The following is an 18,700-nucleotide window of genomic DNA, read 5'->3' as shown; positions in this document are numbered from 1 at the left end:
CTCTTCAGTGTTGTGTACATCCTCATCCTCACAGAGTATTAATTCGTCCCCGCTGGAATCCACAACCACAGGTCCCTCTGTACCTTCTGGAGGCTGGTCTCCCTGGAAGAGTTGATAATTCATTTTATGAACATCATCTTCTCCACATTTTGTGGAAGCAACCTCCTACGCCTTTCGCTGACAAGGTTCCCGGCTGCACTAAACACTCTTTCGGAGTACACACTGGAGGGGGGGCAACTCAGGTAAAATAGAGCCAGTTTGTACAGGGACCTCCAAATTGCTTCTTTTTCCTGCCAGTACAGGTACGGACTGTCTGACATGCCTACTTGGATGCTGTCACCGATGTAATCCTTTAACAGACAGACGCACGCTTGTCGCTGCTGCTTTGAGGATGCAAGTGCGGCTACAGCCCACACAATTCACAAAGACAGAAAAGAGAAGAATATTTTTATTGTTTGTGTAGCACACTTTGAGGGTGTCACCACCCTTTAACAGACAGACGCACGCTTGTTGCTGCTGCTTTGAGGATGCAAGTGCAGCTACAGCCCACACAATTCACAAAGACAGAAAAAAAAAGAAGAATATTTTTATTGTTTGTGTAGCACACTTTGAGGGTGTCACCACCCTTTAACAGACAGACGCACGCTTGTCGCTGCTGCTTTGAGGATGCAAGTACGGCTACAGCCCACACAATTCACAAAGACTGAAAAAAGAAGAAGAATATTTTTATTGTTTGTGTAGCACACTTTGAGGGTGTCACCACCCTTTAACAGATAGACGCACGCTTGTCGCTGCTGCTTTGAGGAGAGTATCATATGCAGTGACAGTAGACTTGTCAGAAATTGATGGCACGTCCTTCAGTCCGGACCAGATGTCCAAACCAGCCCTTGACTTATGACACAGGCGCACGCTTGGCGCTGCTACTATGTTGATGCACGTGCGGCTACATCGCACACAAGTCACAAACACATTAAAAAAATAGTTTTTTATTTTTTGGAGCACTTTGAGGGTTACACCACCCTTTAACAGACAGACGCACGCTTGTCGCTGCTGCTTTGAGGATGCAAGTGCGTCTACAGCCCACACAATTCACAAAGACAGAAAAAAGAAGAAGAATATTTTTATTGTTTGTGTAGCACACTTTGAGGATGTCACCACCCTTTAACAGACAGACGCTTGTCGCTGCTGCTTTGAGGATGCAAGTGCGCTACAGCCCACACAATTCACAAAGACAGAAAAAAAAAGAATATTTTTATTGTTTGTGTAGCACACTTTGAGGGTGTCACCACCCTTTAACAGACAGACGCACGCTTGTCGCTGCTGCTTTGAGGATGCAGGTGCGGCTACAGCCCACACATTTCACAAAGACAGAAAAAAAAAGAACAATATTTTTATTGTTTGTGTAGCGCTCTTTGAGGGTTACACCACCCTTTAGCAGACAGACGCACGTTTGTCGCTGCTGCTTTAAGGATGCAGGTGTGGCTACAGCCTACACATTTCACAAAGACAGAAAAAGAAAGAAGAATATTTTTATTGTTTGTGGAGCGCACTTTGAGGGTTACACCACCCTTTAACAGACAGATGCACGCTTGTCGCTGCTGCTTTGAGGATGCAAGTGCGGCTACAGCCCACACAATTCACAACGACAGAAAAACAAGAAGAATATTTTTATTGTTTGTGTAGCACACTTTGAGTTTGTCACCACCCTTTAACAGACAGACGCACGCTTGTCGCTGCTGCTTTAAGGATGCAGGTACGGCTACAGCCCCCACATTTCACAAAGACAGAAAAAAAGAAGTATATTTTTATTGTTTGTGTAGCACACTTTGAGGGTGTCACCACCCTTTAACAGACAGACGCATGCTTGTCGCTGCTGCTTTAAGGATGCAGGTGCGGCTACAGCTCACACATTTCACAAAGACAGAAAAAAGAAGAAGAATATTTTTATTGTTTGTGTAGCACACTTTGAGGGTGTCACCACCCTTTAACAGACAGACGCACGCTTGTCGCTGCTGCTTTGAGGATGCAGGTGGAATCTAGACGGGATTTGGAACCGGGGACACACTACCTCCATCAATTGTCTAAATCCCACTGCACTAATGGCGGATACCGGACGCACGTCTAACACCAACATAGCAGTCAAGGCCTCAGTTATACGTTTTGCTTCAGGATGACTGCTGTCGTACTTCATCCTCATCGCTAGGGACTGTTGGAGGGTCAATTGTTTAGTAAAAGTAGTGATGTTCCTACTTCCTCTCTGGGATGATGAACAACTCCCAGCAGCAGCAACAGCACTAGGAGAAAGTGGTTCTTGATCTTTCCCTATTTTATTTTTATCGGAGAAAGTTTGGTCCTCCATTTATGTTATATTGATATATACGTGCGGCTAAAGCGCACACAAACACAGAAAATATTTTTTTATTTTTGCTGGAGAGTAGTGCACTTTGTGGGTTACACCACCCTTTAAGAAATGAGCCAGCCTGCTCTTTACTTATGGGACACAGGCGCACGCTTGGCGCTGCTCCTTTGTTGATGCACGTGCAGCCACAGTGGACACAAGTCACAAACACAGAAATAATTTTTTTTTTGGTTTGGACTGGAGTGTACTTTCGGGGGTTACAGCACCCTTTAACGGTCAAGCCAGCCGGCCCTTTACTTATGACACAGGCGCACGCTTGGCACTACTTTGTTGATGCACGTGCGGCTTCTGCGCACACAATTCACAAACACAGAAAATATTTTTTTTTTGGTTTGGACTGGAGTGTACTTTGGGGGTTACAGCACCCTTTAACGGTCAAGCCAGCCGGCCCTTTACTTATGACACAGGCACACGCTTGGCACTACTTTGCTGATGCACGTGCGGCTACTGCGCACACAATTCACAAACACAGAAAATATTATTTTTTTTGGTTTGGACTGGAGTGTACTTTGGGGGTTACAGCACCCTTTAACGGTCAAGCCAGCCGGCCCTTTACTTATGACACAGGCGCACGCTTGGCACTACTTTGTTGATGCACGTGCGGCTACTGCGCACACAATTCACAAACACAGAAAAAATATTTTGTTATTTGGTTTGGAGTGTACTTTGGGGGTTACAGCACCCTTTAACGGTCAAGCCAGCCGGCCCTTTACTTATGACACAGGCGCACGCTTGGCACTACTTTGTTGATGCACGTGCGGCTACTGCGCACACAATACACAAACACAGAAAAAATATTTTGTTATTTGGTTTGGAGTGTACTTTGGGGGATACAGCACCCTTTAACGGTCAAGCCAGCCGGCCCTTTACTTATGACACAGGCGCACGCTTGGCACTACTTTGTTGATGCACGTGCGGCTACTGCGCACACAATTCACAAACACAGAAAATAATTTTTTTTTTGGTTTGGACTGGAGTGTACTTTGGGGGTTACAGCACCCTTTAACGGTCAAGCCAGCCGGCCCTTTACTTATGACACAGGCACACGCTTGGCACTACTTTGTTGATGCACGTGCGGCTACTGCGCACACAATTCACAAACACAGAAAATAATTTTTTTTTTGGTTTGGACTGGAGTGTACTTTGGGGGTTACAGCACCCTTTAACGGTCAAGCCAGCCGGCCCTTTACTTATGACACAGGCGCACGCTTGGCACTACTTTGTTGATGCACGTGCGGCTACTGCGCACACAATTCACAAACACACAAAAAATATTATTTTTTTTGCACTTGGGGGGAGCACTCCTGATGGACAGAGCACCCCCTGGACAACACTACAGCACCCCTTTAGGACTGGGACACTGCACAGGACTTTGGAGTGGACACAGCCCCTATGGAGAACTGACTGCACAACACTGTCCAGCCAGCCCCTATGGACTTTGAAGTAGTGGACACAGCCCCTATTAACAACAGCAGCACAGTACAACACAGCCAGCCCCTATGGACTTTTGAAGTAGTGGACAACAGCAGCGCAGCACAGCACAACACTACTCTGCACTACACTACACAGCCCAGCCAGCCCTAACTCCCACCCTCCCTCTTCACTGTCCACAGCCGAGTGAGAAAATGGCGCCGACGCGGGTACCTTATATAGGTTCCAAAACCCGCGAGACTCGGAAGGCGGGATGATGACGTTTTGCCTCGATTTCAGATCCGAGTCAGGCGGGAAAAGTCGAGCCTGACTCGGATCTGCCTCGGATCGGGGCGAGTTTTGGATCCTATATAAGGTACCCGTGTCGGCGCCATTTTCTTACTCGGCTGTGGACAGTGAAGAGGGAGGGTGGGAGTTAGGGCTGGCTGGGCTGTGTAGTGTAGTGCAGTGTAGTGTTGTGCTGTGCTGTGCTGCTGTTGTCCATAGGGGCTGTGTCCACTACTTCAAAGTCCATAGGGGCTGGCTGGACTGTGTTGTGCAGTCCGTTGTCCATAGGGGCTGTGTCCACTCCAAAGTCCTGTGCAGTGTCCCTGTCCTAAAGGGGTACTGTAGTGTTGTCCACGGGGTGCACTGTCCCTTCGGCGGTGCTCCCCCCAAGTGCAAAAAAATATATATTTTTTCTGTGTTTGTGAATTGTGTGCACTGTGGCTGCACATGCATCAACAAAGGAGCAGCGCCAAGCGTGCGCCTGTGTCCCATAAGTAAAAGGCCGGCTGGCTTGTCCGTTAAAGGGTGCTGTAACCCCCAAAGGGCACTCCAAACAAAATAAAAAAAAATATTTTTTTGTGCTTGTGAATTGTGTGCGCAGTAGCCGCACGTGCATCAACAAAGTAGTGCCAAGCGTGCACCTGTGTCCCATAAATAAAGGGCCGGCTGGATTGACCGCTAAAGGGTGCTGTAACCCCCAAAGGGCACTCCAAACAAAATAAAAAAATATATTTTTTTGTGTTTGTGAATTGTGTGCGCAGTAGCCGCACGTGCATCAACAAAGTAGTGCCAAGCGTGCGCCTGTATCCCATAAATAAAGGGCCGGCTGGATTGACCGCTAAAGGGTGCTGTAACCCCCAAAGGGCACTCCAAACAAAATAAAAAAATATTTTTTTTGTGTTTGTGAATTGTGTGCGCAGTAGCCGCACGTGCATCAACAAAATAGTGCCAAGCGTGCGCCTGTGTCCCATAAATAAAGGGCCGGCTGGATTGACCGCTAAAGGGTGCTGTAACCCCCAAAGGGCACTCCAAACCAAATAAAATAATATTTTTTTTTGTGTTTGTGAATTGGGTGTGCAGTAGCCGCACGTTCATCAACAAAGTAGTGCCAAGCGTGCGCCTGTATCCCATAAATAAACGGCCGGCTGGATTGAAAGCTAAAGGGTGCTGTAACCCCCAAAGGGCACTCCAAGCAAAATAAAAAAATATTTTCTGTGTTTGTGAATTGTGTGGGCTGTAGCTGCACGTGCATCAACAAAGGAGCAGCGCCAAGTGTGCGCCTGTGTCCCATAAGTAAAGGGCCGGCTGGGTCATTTCCTAAAGGGTGGTGTAACCCACAAAGTGCACTAGTCTCCAACAAAAATAAAAAATTATTTTCTGTGTTTGTGTGCGCCTTAGCCGCACGTATATATCAATATAACATAAATGGAGGACCAAACTTTCTCCGATAAAAATAAAATAGGGAAAGATCAAGAACCACTTCCTCCTAGTGCTGAAGCTGCTGCCACTAGTCATGACATAGACGATAACATGCCATCAACGTCGTCTGCCAAGGCCGATGCCCAATGTCATAGTAGAGGGCACATACAACCCCAAATGACAAAGTTCAGGAAAATGACCTTGAAAAAAACATTTAAATCATCTGAAGAGAAACGTAAACTTGCCAATATGTCATTTACGACACGGAGTGGCAAGGAATGGCTAAGGTCTTTCCCTATGTTCATGACTAGTGGTTCAGCTTCACATGACGATGGAAGCCCTCCCCCCACTAAAAAAATCAAACGAGTTAAGCTGGCAAAAGCACAGCGAAGAACTGTGCGTTATAAGAAGATATCACAAATCCCCAAGGAGAGTCCAAGTGTGGTGGTGGTTGCAATGCCTAACCTTCCCAGCACTGGACGGGAAGAGGTGGCTCTTTCCACCATTTGCACGCCCCCTGCAAGTGCTGAAAGGAGCACCCGCAGTCCACTTGCTGATATGCAAATTGAAGATGTCACTGTTGAAGTACAACAGGATGAGGATACTGGTGTAGCTGGCGCTGAGGAGGAAGTTGGCGAGGAGGATTCTGATGGTGATGTGGTTTGTTTAAATCAGGCTCCGGGGGAGACAGTTGTCCGTGGGATGAAAAAGCCCATCACGGTCATGCCTGGGCAGAAGACCAAACATTCCACCTCTTTGGTCTGGCAATATTTCTATCCAAATCCGGAAAACAACTGTCTTGCCATATGTACCATATGTAAAGGTGAAATAAGTAGGGGTAGGGACGTTAACCACCTAGGAACATCCTCCCTTATACGGCACCTGCAGCGCGTTAATAAAAAGTTACTGTCAAGATCAGAAACTTTGGCTAAGACCGTAAGCAGTCCAGGGACACCTAAATCCCATTGTCCTGTTGTATCCAACGCCTGCAAACCACACCGTCAACTCCTTCCTCATCAATTTTCTCCTCAGGATCGGAAGTAGTCCTGCAGGCCATGTCACTGGCATGACTGACTCTCCTATCTGGGATTCCTCCGGAGGATCCTGCATTGCTACGCCTCCTGCTGCTGTTGCTGCTGCTGGGAGTCGTTCATCATCCCAGAGAGGAAGTAGGAACACCACTACTTTTACTAAACAATTGACCCTCCAACAGTCCTTAGCGAGGAGGATGAAGTACGACAGCAGTCATCCTGAAGCAAAACGTATAACTGAGGCCTTGACTGCTATGTTGGTGTTAGCCGTGCATCCGGTATCCGCCATTAGTGCAGTGGGATTTAGACAATGGATGGAAGTAGTGTGTCCCCGGTTCCAAATCCCGTCTAGATTCCACTTCACTAGGCAGGCGATACCGAGACTGTACAGAAACGTCAGAAAAAGTGTCCTCAGTGTCCTGAAAAATGCAGTTGTACCCAATGTCCACTTAACAACGGACATGTGGACAAGTGGAACAGGGCAGACTAAGGACTATATGACTGTGACAGCCCACTGGGTAGATGTGTCACCTTACGCAGCAACAGCAGAAGTGTCACCAGTAGCAGCATCTCAGAAACGCCAGCTCGTTCCAAGGCAGGCTACGCTGTGTATCACCGGTTTCAGTAAGAGGCACACCGCCGACAGCCTCTCAGAGAAACTGAGGGAAATCATCGCCCAGTGGCTTACCCCACTTAGACTCTACTGGGGATTTGTGATATCTGACAACGCCACCAATATTGTGCGGGCATTACATCTGGGCAAATTCCAGCACGTCCCATGTTTTGCTCACACAATAAACTTGGTGGTGCAGAATTTTCTGAAAAGCGACAGGGGCGTGCAGGAGACGCTTTGGGTGGCCCAAAAAATTTCTGCCCACTTTCGCCATTCAGCGACTGTGTGTCGAGGACAGGAGCGCCAACAAACACTCTTGAACCTGCCACGCCATCACCTGAAACAAGAGGTTGTGACGCGGTGGAACTCAACCCTCTATATGCTTCAGAGGATGGAGGAGCAGCAAAAGGCCATTCAAGCCTATACATCCACCTATGACATAGGCAAAGGAGGGGGTATGCACCTGACTCAAGCGCAGTGGAGAATGATTTCCGTGTTGTGCAAGGTTCTCCAGCCATTCGAACTTGCCACACGTGAAGTCAGTTCAGACACTGCCAGCTTGAGTCAGGTCATTCCCCTCATCAGGCTTTTGCAGAAGCAGCTGGAGAAAGTGAAGGAGGAGCTAAGATGGAGCGATTCCGCTCGGCATGTGGGACTTGTGGATGAAGCCCTTCATTCGCTTTGCCAGGATTCCAGGGTGGTCAATCTGTTGAAATCAGACCACTACATTTTGGCCACCGTGCTCGATCCTAGGTTTAAAGCCTATGTGGTGTCTCTCTTTCCGGCCGACACAAGCCTGCAGAGGTGCAAAGACCTGCTGGTGAAAACACTGTCAGCTGAAGCGGAACGTGACACGTCAACAGCTCCTTCTTCATTTTCTCCCGCAACTGGGGCTGCCAGGAAAAAACTTAGGTATCCTAAGCAACCCGCTGGCGGTGACGCAGGGCAGGCAGGACCAAGTTTGGACATCTGGTCCGGACTGAAGGACCAGGCAACAATTTCTGACATGTCTACTGTCACTGCATATGATACTGTCACCATTGACAGAATGGTGGAGGATTACATTGGTGACAGCATCCAAGTAGGCATGTCAGACAGTCCGTACCTGTACTGGCAGGAAAAAGAGGCAATTTGGAGGCCCCTGTACAGACTGGCTCTATTTTACCTGAGTTGCCCCCCCTCCAGTGTGTACTCCGAAAGAGTGTTTAGTGCAGCCGGGAACCTTGTCAGCGAAAGGCGTAGGAGGTTGCTTCCACAAAATGTGGAGAAGATGATGTTCATAAAAATGAATTATCAACTCTTCCAGGGAGACCAGCCTCCAGAACGTACAGAGAGACCTGTGGTGGTGGATTCCAGCGGGGACGAGTTAATTCTCTGTGAGGATGAGGATGTACACAACACTGAAGAGGGTGAGGAATCGGTGGATGAGGAGTATGAGGACGACATCTTGCCTCCGTAGAGCCAGTTTGTGCAGGGACAGATTAATTGCCAGCTTGTTTTGTGGGGGTCCAAACGAACCAATCATTTCAGCCACAGTCGTGTGGCAGACCCTGGCGCTGAAATGATTGGTTTGTTAAAGTGTGCATGTCCTGTTTATACAACATAAGGGTGGGTGGGAGGGCCAAAGGACAATTTCATCTTGCACCTCTTTTTTTTCTTTGCATTATGTATAGTTTGGGGCCTAGTTTTTCAAACTGCCATCCTGTCTGCCACTGCAGAGTCACTCCTAGATGGACCACGTGTTTGTGCCGCCCACTCGTATTGCTTAGCATAGTCATCCAGCTACCTCGATGCAACCTTTTGGACAAAAAAACACTATTGTGAGGTGTTCAGAATAGACTGGAAATGAGTGGAAATTAAGGTTATTGAGGTTAATAATAGCATAGGAGCAGAAAAACCCACAAATTCTGTGATTTTAGCTGTTTTTATGCTTTTTTAAAAAAAATACAGATCCAAAACCCAGAACCCAAAACACGGAAGGGTGGTTTTGGCAAAACCAATCCAGATCCAAAACACGAAGAAAGATCCAGATCCAAAACCAAAACACGAAAAGTGGCCGGTGCACACCCCTAGTGTATATATATAATTAGAAACCCCCCCCCCAGAAAATCCATAGTTTGCCCCTGCTCTTGTTCAATAATGTTTTATTTTCCTTTGGAGTCGGCACGTGTGCCTTCATGACATCACGCCACGCCGCTGGAAGGAAGAGGTCAGAGGATAAGACCCAGCCAGATCTGGAGGAGAACAAACCAGAAGAAAGGAGCATTCTTCAAGGCGATAAGGTAAGTCATGATTAGTGAGATGTAGCAGGGGGAGGGGGGGCTCTGCCTATTTTGTCAGTCCCAGGCCCCACAATTTCTGATGGCAGCCCTGCAGAGAGCATTCCATTCACCACCATAAGATACATTGGGCATCCCAGTGACTGCCATATAGTACATTTGAGCATCCCAGTCACTGCCATACAGTACAGGGTACATGGTGGATATATGTTATGAAAGCTATGGCTGTACTATTGCGCATTTCTCTGAGATCTGATTTGACCCTCATGTCTGGGCCTCTGCTGGGGGTGTGCAGCATACCAATGGCTGGTAGGTGACAGTTGCATGTCCGCCCCCCTACTCAATACTAGCTCTGGTATTGTAGAGGGAGGAGTGTCGAGGGGCAGGCAGCGACAGGCGTTGGAGAGTGAAAGAAGATTGGGGTAGACGGGAAGGACAGCAGCATTGGGTTGATTATCTGCTCACTGCGAATCGTGAAGCATATCAGGAAACCATGGAATCCAGAGGGAACTCATGCAAACATGGGAAGAATATCTTAATTCCAACATGTCACTGCTTCCACCTCTTTAGACCAGAAAAGAGGAAGGCAACAGTTGAGAGACAACACTGCATGTGAGAGTTGCTGCTCTGCCGCGTGACTATCCAGTATCACCTTCCTCCTGCACATCACCACGCGCCACTTTCCGATTGGTTTACAGTACATGGAGCTGTGATCTTCAGGAGGTTATGTAGTGCCTAATTGTACAGTGAGCTTACTGTTCATGCTCTACTGAGGAAAAGTTATGGATTTTTATAATTGTTTATAAAAATACAGGTAAACACCGTATAAATGAAACCCTATTAGCAGATACTTTCATGTAAATAATAAATAACTTGTTTAGCTCCCCTTGTATATGTTGTTACAAGAGATGTGCTCGGACCCCCATGTTTTCATTTTGGCAAAACCACCCTGAAATGTTATGATTTTGGTTTTGGCAAGAAAACCCTCAAATGTTATGGTTTTGGCAAAACAACCCTCAAATGTTATGGTTTTGGCAAAACCATCCTCAAATGTTTTGATTCGGTTTCTTTTGAATTTCTTTAAAAATGATAAAAAAAGCTAAAGTCATGTCATTTGGACTTGTTTACATGAAATCCAAATCCCAATATCCATTTTTTAGATCTGAGATCTGAGTTTATGGCCAGACCCGAGCTGGGACTTGGTTCTCTCTGAACCCCAAAAGTGATCCGAGCCCGGTACTATGCAACTCAGAAGCCCAAAGTTTGGGTGTGTGCTGTTTTCAGCAAAACTGAACCACTCATCTCTAGTTGTTACAGTTACAGTTTTATTTTCTGTACCTATTTTCCAGGAGTTTAAAATAAATTCCAGACACAGTTTCCTGCTGGTTAGGTACATCTAAACTGACAACACATGATATACCATCATGATACGTTTATTGGACTAAGGGCCGTATTCAATTTGAGGCAAAAAGTCAGTTTCCGCGTGTTTTTGGCAAAAAACTTTTCGCCGATGATGTCATTTTCGCCTGTTTGGCTTTTACCCCGTATTCAATTTGAAAGACTTTCCACCTAGGTCGAAAAGTTTCGCCTATGAATGGGAGGCGGAAAAAAGTGCAGAATTCGGGTTTTGGGGTGCAACGTTCCGGGAACTCCCCTGCAGCTTTAAGACTGTCCTCCAAAGGTAAACTGTATAAAAAAATGTAAAAAACACCTAAGGACACCCTAAAAAATTACTTTGAAAAAGGGGGTGAAAAAAAAAATATTGGGGGTACAAACTTAAAATCTAGCGAACTTGACTCTGTCGGGGTGCCCAAGTATGCCCCAAGTGTTTTTTTATTGCAGGTGTTTGCGGCAGGTGGATTTTTCATGATTTTTTCAACTTCACTTTAGCAACTTTTAAATATGCTGAGCCCCATTTTCATGTACCCCAAATTTGCTGGGATAACTTATTTTCAGGTTAAAAATCTCGTAAATACTGTTCTGCATCACGTATAGAAAAACGCTATTTAGCAGCTATTGAGCCCGTTTAAAAACATCACATACCTTCAGCAAGCCAAATCGGGGGGTACCATAGGGAACCCCCATGTCAGAGCATCTTTTGGGAGGTGTCAGGGTGATTTCCCCCAAAATGACAGTACTTTCCGACTGTTCAAGTTTCGCCGGGTCCCAATTTCGCGTACATCCATATTGAATACGGGGTAAAGCCGGTACGGCCGCGATACTTTTCCGTCTACAAAATAGACGAAGTAGGCGGAAAGTCCGGGCCGCGAAAAAGTATCGCGGCTCAGCTCAAATTAAATACAGCTCATAATCTGTAATCATTTTGCTTTCATTCTAAATAATTACCCTAAAAATTCCAGACTATATAAATAGAAAGTGAACCTTGCAGAATGGAACAGCAGCAATATTGGTCAGTATTAAAAAAAGGGACTGCTAGGAACATTAATTTCTAGGGACTAATCTTTATAACCAGGAACTGTCGCTAGAAATCGACATACTGGACTGTTACTCATTCTTGGGAATGACCCGGTTGAGAAGATAATCTTTCAAGAATTATGCTAGGACGTGTCCTAACGGTCCATGTTGAATACTATGGCTCTTTAGAAATCAGCTGTGTCTTTGGTTTTGTAACTGTAAATCCCAGCATGCCTTGCCATCCAGTAGGTGAGTGAACTGGTATAGACAGTACAGTAGGTGGGTGGCCAGAGGAATCATGTATTGAATATTGAGGAGGGATTATAAGCTTTTATGAAGTCTTAAGGGCTCGTTTGAAGGTGTGAATGTGAGAGAGAGTGAGGTCCAGAACAATCAGACATTGCAGGAGGAATTTTGGATGCAGAATTGAGAGAGGTGACCAGACCCAAGGTAAATAGGCTTTCATTGGATGAACAAAGAGGGCAGAAGGGAGTGCGAACAAAAATGAGGTTGAAGATGTACAGTAGGAGGGTGTGGAATGATAGAAGGCTTTATATGTGTGGGTGAGGAGTTTAAACTTTACTCTGTCATGAATGAGGAGCCAGGGAAGCAGTTGGCAGAGATGAGGTCGAAATACAGTAGTGTGTCACGAGAGGTACAGTAACTGAGATGGGCATTATTAAGTATATATTAAAGTGGGCAAAGGTGAGTGAGAGGAAGGCTAGATTGGAGGAGGTGGTATACGTTTAGGAAGCCGGCGGACAGAATGCCGACCGCCGGCTTCCAGACAATTTAATCCCGGTGAGGGACGAATGGCAGGCGTCTAAATCTAGACGCCTGTCATTTTACCAACGCTGGGAGACTGGCACCCGGCATCCTGATCGAGCAGATGCCGGGCGCCATAGTGGACATCCGCGGGGAGGGGGTGAGGGTTAGGTTTAGGGCTCCCGGAGGGGGACTTAGGGTTAGGCACCCCCCCGGGAGGTTAGGGTTAGTCTAGGGGGAGGGAGGGGGAGGGTTAGGCACCCCCCGGGGGTAGGTTAGGGTTAGGCACCCCACCGGGGGACTTAGGTTTAGGCGGCGGGGAAGGGGGGGGTTAGTTTTAGGCACTTAGAGGGGGGATTAGGGTTAGGCACAGGGGGGGAGGTTAGGATTAGGCACCCTAAAGGAGGGATAGGGGGAAAAATAGGTTAGTTTATACTTACCTAGGGACGATCGGGATTTCCTCCTCTGTCGGCCAGCTGCTGTCGGGATTTGAACCGACGACCAGGGGTCCAGCAGTAATTCATACCGATTCCAGAACGTTGCAGTAGTTCAGACGGGAAATTACAAGATTTGGTGGCATTTATGGTGAGAATGGGTCTGATTATTGAGTTCTTGCAAAAGTGGAAGCGTCAAGATTGTGAGACTAAATGTGAGGATTGAAGGAGGGGGAGGCACTGAGGGATGATGTCCAGACAGCAGACTTTGGGGTCAGGGGAGACAAGAGTGTTGATAACAGTTGAGGAGAACTGAATAGAGGATACAAGTTAACTTTAATTCTATCCATGTCTCTAGAACCATCCCCTCATATTTTAAAAATGAAAATATATTTAAAATTTTTTACTGATATCTCTTGGTACTCTGTAGTTTTAGTTGGGGCCAGCTAGTGTCATCTTTACTCAGAGGAGTCAGAGCCCATTAATGTTTTTAAAGGTCCCTGATGTAATTGTATATTTACATCTGTGTGGTGGTAATATTTGCTAATATGCTAATAGTACCATTTTGTTTTGTTTTTTAGTAATCAGGTCCTGCTGTGCATTTTAATGAACTTTAATATAAAAGAAAAATAAAATATCAAGTTAGGGTATTTTAAGAGTTTCTAAATTTAAAGGAGTATCCTGTTAATGTTAGTCCATGTGGCAACTACATAAATTGTACCACTGGAGACTTTCTATTCTCACTGTATATTTATACAGTGTAGTTTGTGGACTATGGTAGGAAAGGATTAATATATACCATGGACATGTGTATAAGAACATTTATGCATCCATACATCTACATTTTCTATTTGTCCCATGATACTTCTATATCTGAAATATTGCACTTGCCCTGACATCAAGGGTGTACACTACATTCAAAAGTTTGGGGTCACTTAGAAATTTCCTTATTTTTGAAAGAAAAGCACTGTTTTTTTCAATGAAGATAACATTAAATTAATAAGAAATACACTCTATACATTGTTAATGTGGTAAATGACTATACTAGCTGCAAACGTCTGGTGTATAGAGGCCCATTTCCTGCAACCATCACTCCAGTGTTCTAATGGTACATTGTGTTTGCTAAGCGCATTAGAAGACTATTGGATGATTAGAAAACCCTTGAAAACCCTTGTGCAATTATGTTAGCAAAGCTGAAAACAGGTTTGCTTGTTAGACAAGCTATAAAACTGTCCTTCCTTTGAGCTAGTTGAGTATCTGGAGCATCACATTTGTGGGTTCGATTATGCTTTCCAAATGGCCAGAAAAAGAGAACTTTCATGTGAAACTCGACAGTCTATTCTTGTTCTTAGAAATGAAGTCTATTTCATTGCCAAGAAACTGAACAGTTCCTACAAAGGTGTGTACTACTCCCTTTAGAGAACAGCACAAACAGGCTCTAACCAGAGTAGAAAGAGAAGTGGGAGGCCCCGGTGCACAACTGTGCAAGAAGACAATTACATTAAAGTCTCTAGTTTGAGAAATAGACTCCTCACAAGTCCTCAGCTGGCAGCTTCATTAAATGGTACCCGCAAAACACCAGTGTCAACGTTTACAGTGAAGAGGCGACTCTGGGATGCTGGCCTTCTAGGCAGAGTGGCCAAGAAAAAGCCATATCTGAGACTGGCCAATAAAAGGAAAAGATTAATATGGGCAAAAGAACACAGACATTGGACAGAGGAAGATTGGAGAAAAGTGTTATGGACAGACGAATCGATGTTTGAGGTGTTTGGACCACACAGAAGAACATTTGTGAGACGCAGAACAAGTGAAAAGATGCTGGAAGAGTGCCTGACGCCATCTGTCAAGCATGGTGGAGGTAATGTGATGGTCTGGGGCTGCTTTGGTGCTGGTAAAGTGGGAGATTTGTACAAGGTAAAAGGGATTTTGAATAAGGAAGGCTATCACTCCATTTTGCAACGCCATGCCATACACCTGTGGACAGCGCTTGGTTGGAGCCAATTTCCTCCTCCAACAGGACAATGACCCAAAGCACACCTTCAAATTATGCAAGAACTATTTAGGGAAGAAGCAGGCAGCTGGTATTCTGTCTGTAATGGAGTGGCCAGTGCAGTCACCAGATCTCAACCCCATTGAGCTGTTGTGGGAGCAGCTTGACCGTATGGTACCCAAGTGCCGATCAAGCCAATCTAACTTGTGGGAGGTGCTTCAGGAAGCGTGGGGTGAAATTTCTTCAGATTACCTCAACAAATTAACAGCTAGAATGCCAAAGGTCTGCAATGCTGTAATTGCTGCAAAAGGAGCATTCTTTGACAAAAGCAAAGTTTGAAGGACAAAATTATAATTTCAAATAAAATCATTATTTCTAACCTTGCCAATGTCTTGACTATATGTTCTATTCATTTTGCAACTCATTTGATAAATAAAAATCAGTTTTTATGTAAAACACAAAATTGTCTGGGTGACCCCAAACTTTTGAACAGTAGTGTATATGGTGAGAAATACTGATTTATTATAATGAATTTGGTCTGAATATGTTATATTGAACCTAAGATGAAGATATTTCTCTGTACTCTTGAGCTTGGCGTAAAGATTAAGTAAAGGTCCTGTCACTTGAGAGCTTAAAGCGTCCTTCATCCTCTATTGGATATATGTAAAGCTATTTTGAAGATGAATCTGTATTATTAATTAAACTTATAACATTGACATAAATGTATCTTTATTTAAATCCTATCTACAGTATAGGTTTTCCTCCCTCATGTTAACATAGCCATGTTCCTGCACTAGGCTACTGTTGCTTTTCAGATTTTCTTAAATGTTCAGAAGAAATTTTATTTATTCAAGAAATGTTTTGAATTTGTTTTATATGGGATGTGGTCACTATCCCAGCACATGGGATGTAAAAATCCTGGCGCCGGCATCCCGACCTCTGGCATCCTGAAGGTAAGTAGCGGGGTTTGGGGGAGGGTTAAGGTTAGGCAATAGGAGGAGGGTTAGGGTTAGGCACTAAAGGGGGAGGGTTAGGCTTTGGGTGCGGGGAGGGGGAGTTTAGGTTTAGGCACTAAGGGGGGATGTTAGGTTTAGGCACCGGTGAGGGATGGTTAGGATACCTACCGTCAGGTGACGGTATCCTTCCTAATTCTGTCGGGATGCCAGCGACGGGATTTTGACTGACAGGATCCAGAGCGCCGGCATCCTGTACCCAACTCGTTTCATACTTATAGTCATCCATTCAGGTAAAGTTTCACAAAATAAACCCAAGACATATGAAAACATCAGTTAAGGTAATAAAGAAAAAGTGATGGGAAAAAAGGGACCAATAGGATGAATGGGTCCTTCTCTGCCATGGGTATTTTTTACATGAGAGCTCAAAACATCTTGAGAGAACAGTAGTTAGGTGATGAATATAATGTACTGTATATTACATAACTATTGTCTTTTTTCTACTTTCCAAGAAACTTCTCTCAGGAGAAACCTGACACCAACTACAGTCACTATTACCAACTGTACATTATTATTATTATTATTATTACCAGTTATTTATATAGCGCACACATATTCCGCAACGCTGTACAGAGAATAGTTGACCATTCACATCAGTCCCTGCCCCAGTGGAGCTTACAATCTATGTTCCCTATCACATGATCACACACATACACACTCGGGTTAATTTTATGTTTGGAGCCAATTAACCTACCAGTATATTTTTGGAGTGTGGGAGGAAACCGGAGTACCCGGAGGAAACCCACGCAAGCACAGGGAGAATATACAAACTCCACACAGTTAAGGCCGTGGTGGGAATTGTACATTATTCTCATGGTCTTAAGAATCCACTTCCAATAGTAAATAAGCACAAAAGATGGCAGAAGTTAGTGTAATAATTTAACATGGTTGAACTACGCCCTGCCAGGAGATACTTAAGCAGATGAGTTCTGACCAAAGAGGGCATTGTTTGATTAGATGTGTGGCAATCATTTGATGTATGCATGCACTCGTGTGATACTCTCTTTGATCATAAATTTCCCTCCTTCAACGCCTCATGGAAATGGTTTCCAAAGCCTTTAAGTGAATGACACTTGTTAGTGAAAATCTTAATTTATGCACAAAACAATGTACATTTCTATTTTCTCACGTTTATGGATATTCTTCAAAAGATTACAATATTTTGTATTGTTTGCAATGAATTGTTAGAAATACCTTACTCTATTTTATTACATTGTATTGTTTTGCTAATTTATTTGATTATTGTTATGTACAGGGAATTGATGCCGAGGACACTAGATGGCCAGATCACCATGGAAAAGACTCCCAGCTACTTTGTGACCAAGGAAGCACCAGCCCGTATCTCAGCCATGTCGAAGGACGCCAAGCTGATTGTGGTGGTAAGGAACCCAGTAACGCGGGTGATATCGGATTACACCCAGACTTTGTCCAAGCGGCCTGACATCCCTACATTTGAGAGACTGACATTTAAAAACAGGACTACTGGTCTTATTGACATCTCATGGAGTGCCATCCAGATTGGCATCTATGCCAAGCATTTGGAGAACTGGCTCCAGTATTTCCCCATGAACCAGATCCTTTTTGTGAGTGGAGAAAGACTGATCACAGATCCCGCTGGAGAACTGGAGATCGTTCAGGATTTCCTGGGGCTTAAAAGGATCATTACTGATAAACACTTTTATTTCAACAAGACTAAGGGCTTTCCATGTTTGAAAAAGGCAGAGGGGAGCAGCAAGCCCCATTGTTTGGGGAAAACCAAGGGCAGGACTCACCCCAACATAGACCTGGAAGTTTTACGAAGACTGCAGGATTTCTACACGCCATTTAATATGAAGTTCTACCAAATGACTGGGCATGACTTTGGATGGGACAACTAAAAAGATATATAATATATAGTATATGTATATATTTTTACACACAATTGTAAAACTAAGCTATAGATTACATCTCAAAAATAATATATAGCAACCATGTTACATCAAACCTTTTATAATATTATTTTTTTCCCCAAACAGTTACGAGGTTATGATACAAACAATATACACCTAACATATGTTAAATATGTGTATATAAATATAAATATGTCCTGAACACTAAGGCACTTTCTGAAAACAGTTCATGATTGTTTGATTTAGTATCATTATTTGTGGCTGTTTATAATTAAGGGACCTTTAGTTTTAATAATAGCACATTTACTTTACTGTAGTTGTTGAACTATTCAAGGTCTATAGTAAAAATGTCCACATAAATATATATTGTTTTTAAATTGAAATTAACTTTTTTTTTCTAAGCCAGTTTCCTCCACAGAAAAGCTGATTTTGAATACTATCTGATGCCCAAGGAGGTGACCTCTACCCAGGGGAGAGGCTTGCGTAGAGAAGAAACTGTATTTTCAGTGAAGCTCTTATTTATTTATTTTTTTATATTTAATCAGATAATAAATAAAATAAATTAATATGATAAGCATATTGGGCCTCATTCAGAAGCGGTCGGAGGATGCAAGCGGTCGCTCAGAAACTGGGCGGCCGCTTGCATCCTGACCGCCCGCCTCTGTTTCGGTCGTTAGGCTGTGGGTTTACACCCACAGCTCTAACGTCCGCTAGGGTGATGGTCGCGATGGTCAT

At 44.5% G+C, this 18,700-nt stretch overlaps 1 protein-coding gene across 1 annotated transcript in view; it reads left to right on the top strand.

Moving 5' to 3' along the window:
* LOC148542488 (heparan sulfate glucosamine 3-O-sulfotransferase 3A1-like) overlaps positions 1-18,363 on the top strand; it is a 188,282-nt gene extending 169,919 nt beyond the window's left edge. Inside the window, exon 2 of the mRNA XM_088468647.1 lies at positions 17,332-18,363. Within this exon, the coding sequence (XP_088324773.1) occupies positions 17,332-17,953 (622 nt within the window). The 3' untranslated portion in view covers positions 17,954-18,363. The remainder of the gene's footprint in view (positions 1-17,331) is intronic.
* Positions 18,364-18,700: the final 337 nt, after the last annotated feature.

This window comes from Taudactylus pleione, unplaced genomic scaffold (genome assembly GCF_031769625.1).
Source record: "Taudactylus pleione unplaced genomic scaffold, aTauple2 ptg000012l, whole genome shotgun sequence".
Classification (NCBI taxonomy): Eukaryota; Metazoa; Chordata; class Amphibia; order Anura; family Myobatrachidae; genus Taudactylus; species Taudactylus pleione.
This window is presented reverse-complemented; position numbering and strand designations above follow the sequence as displayed.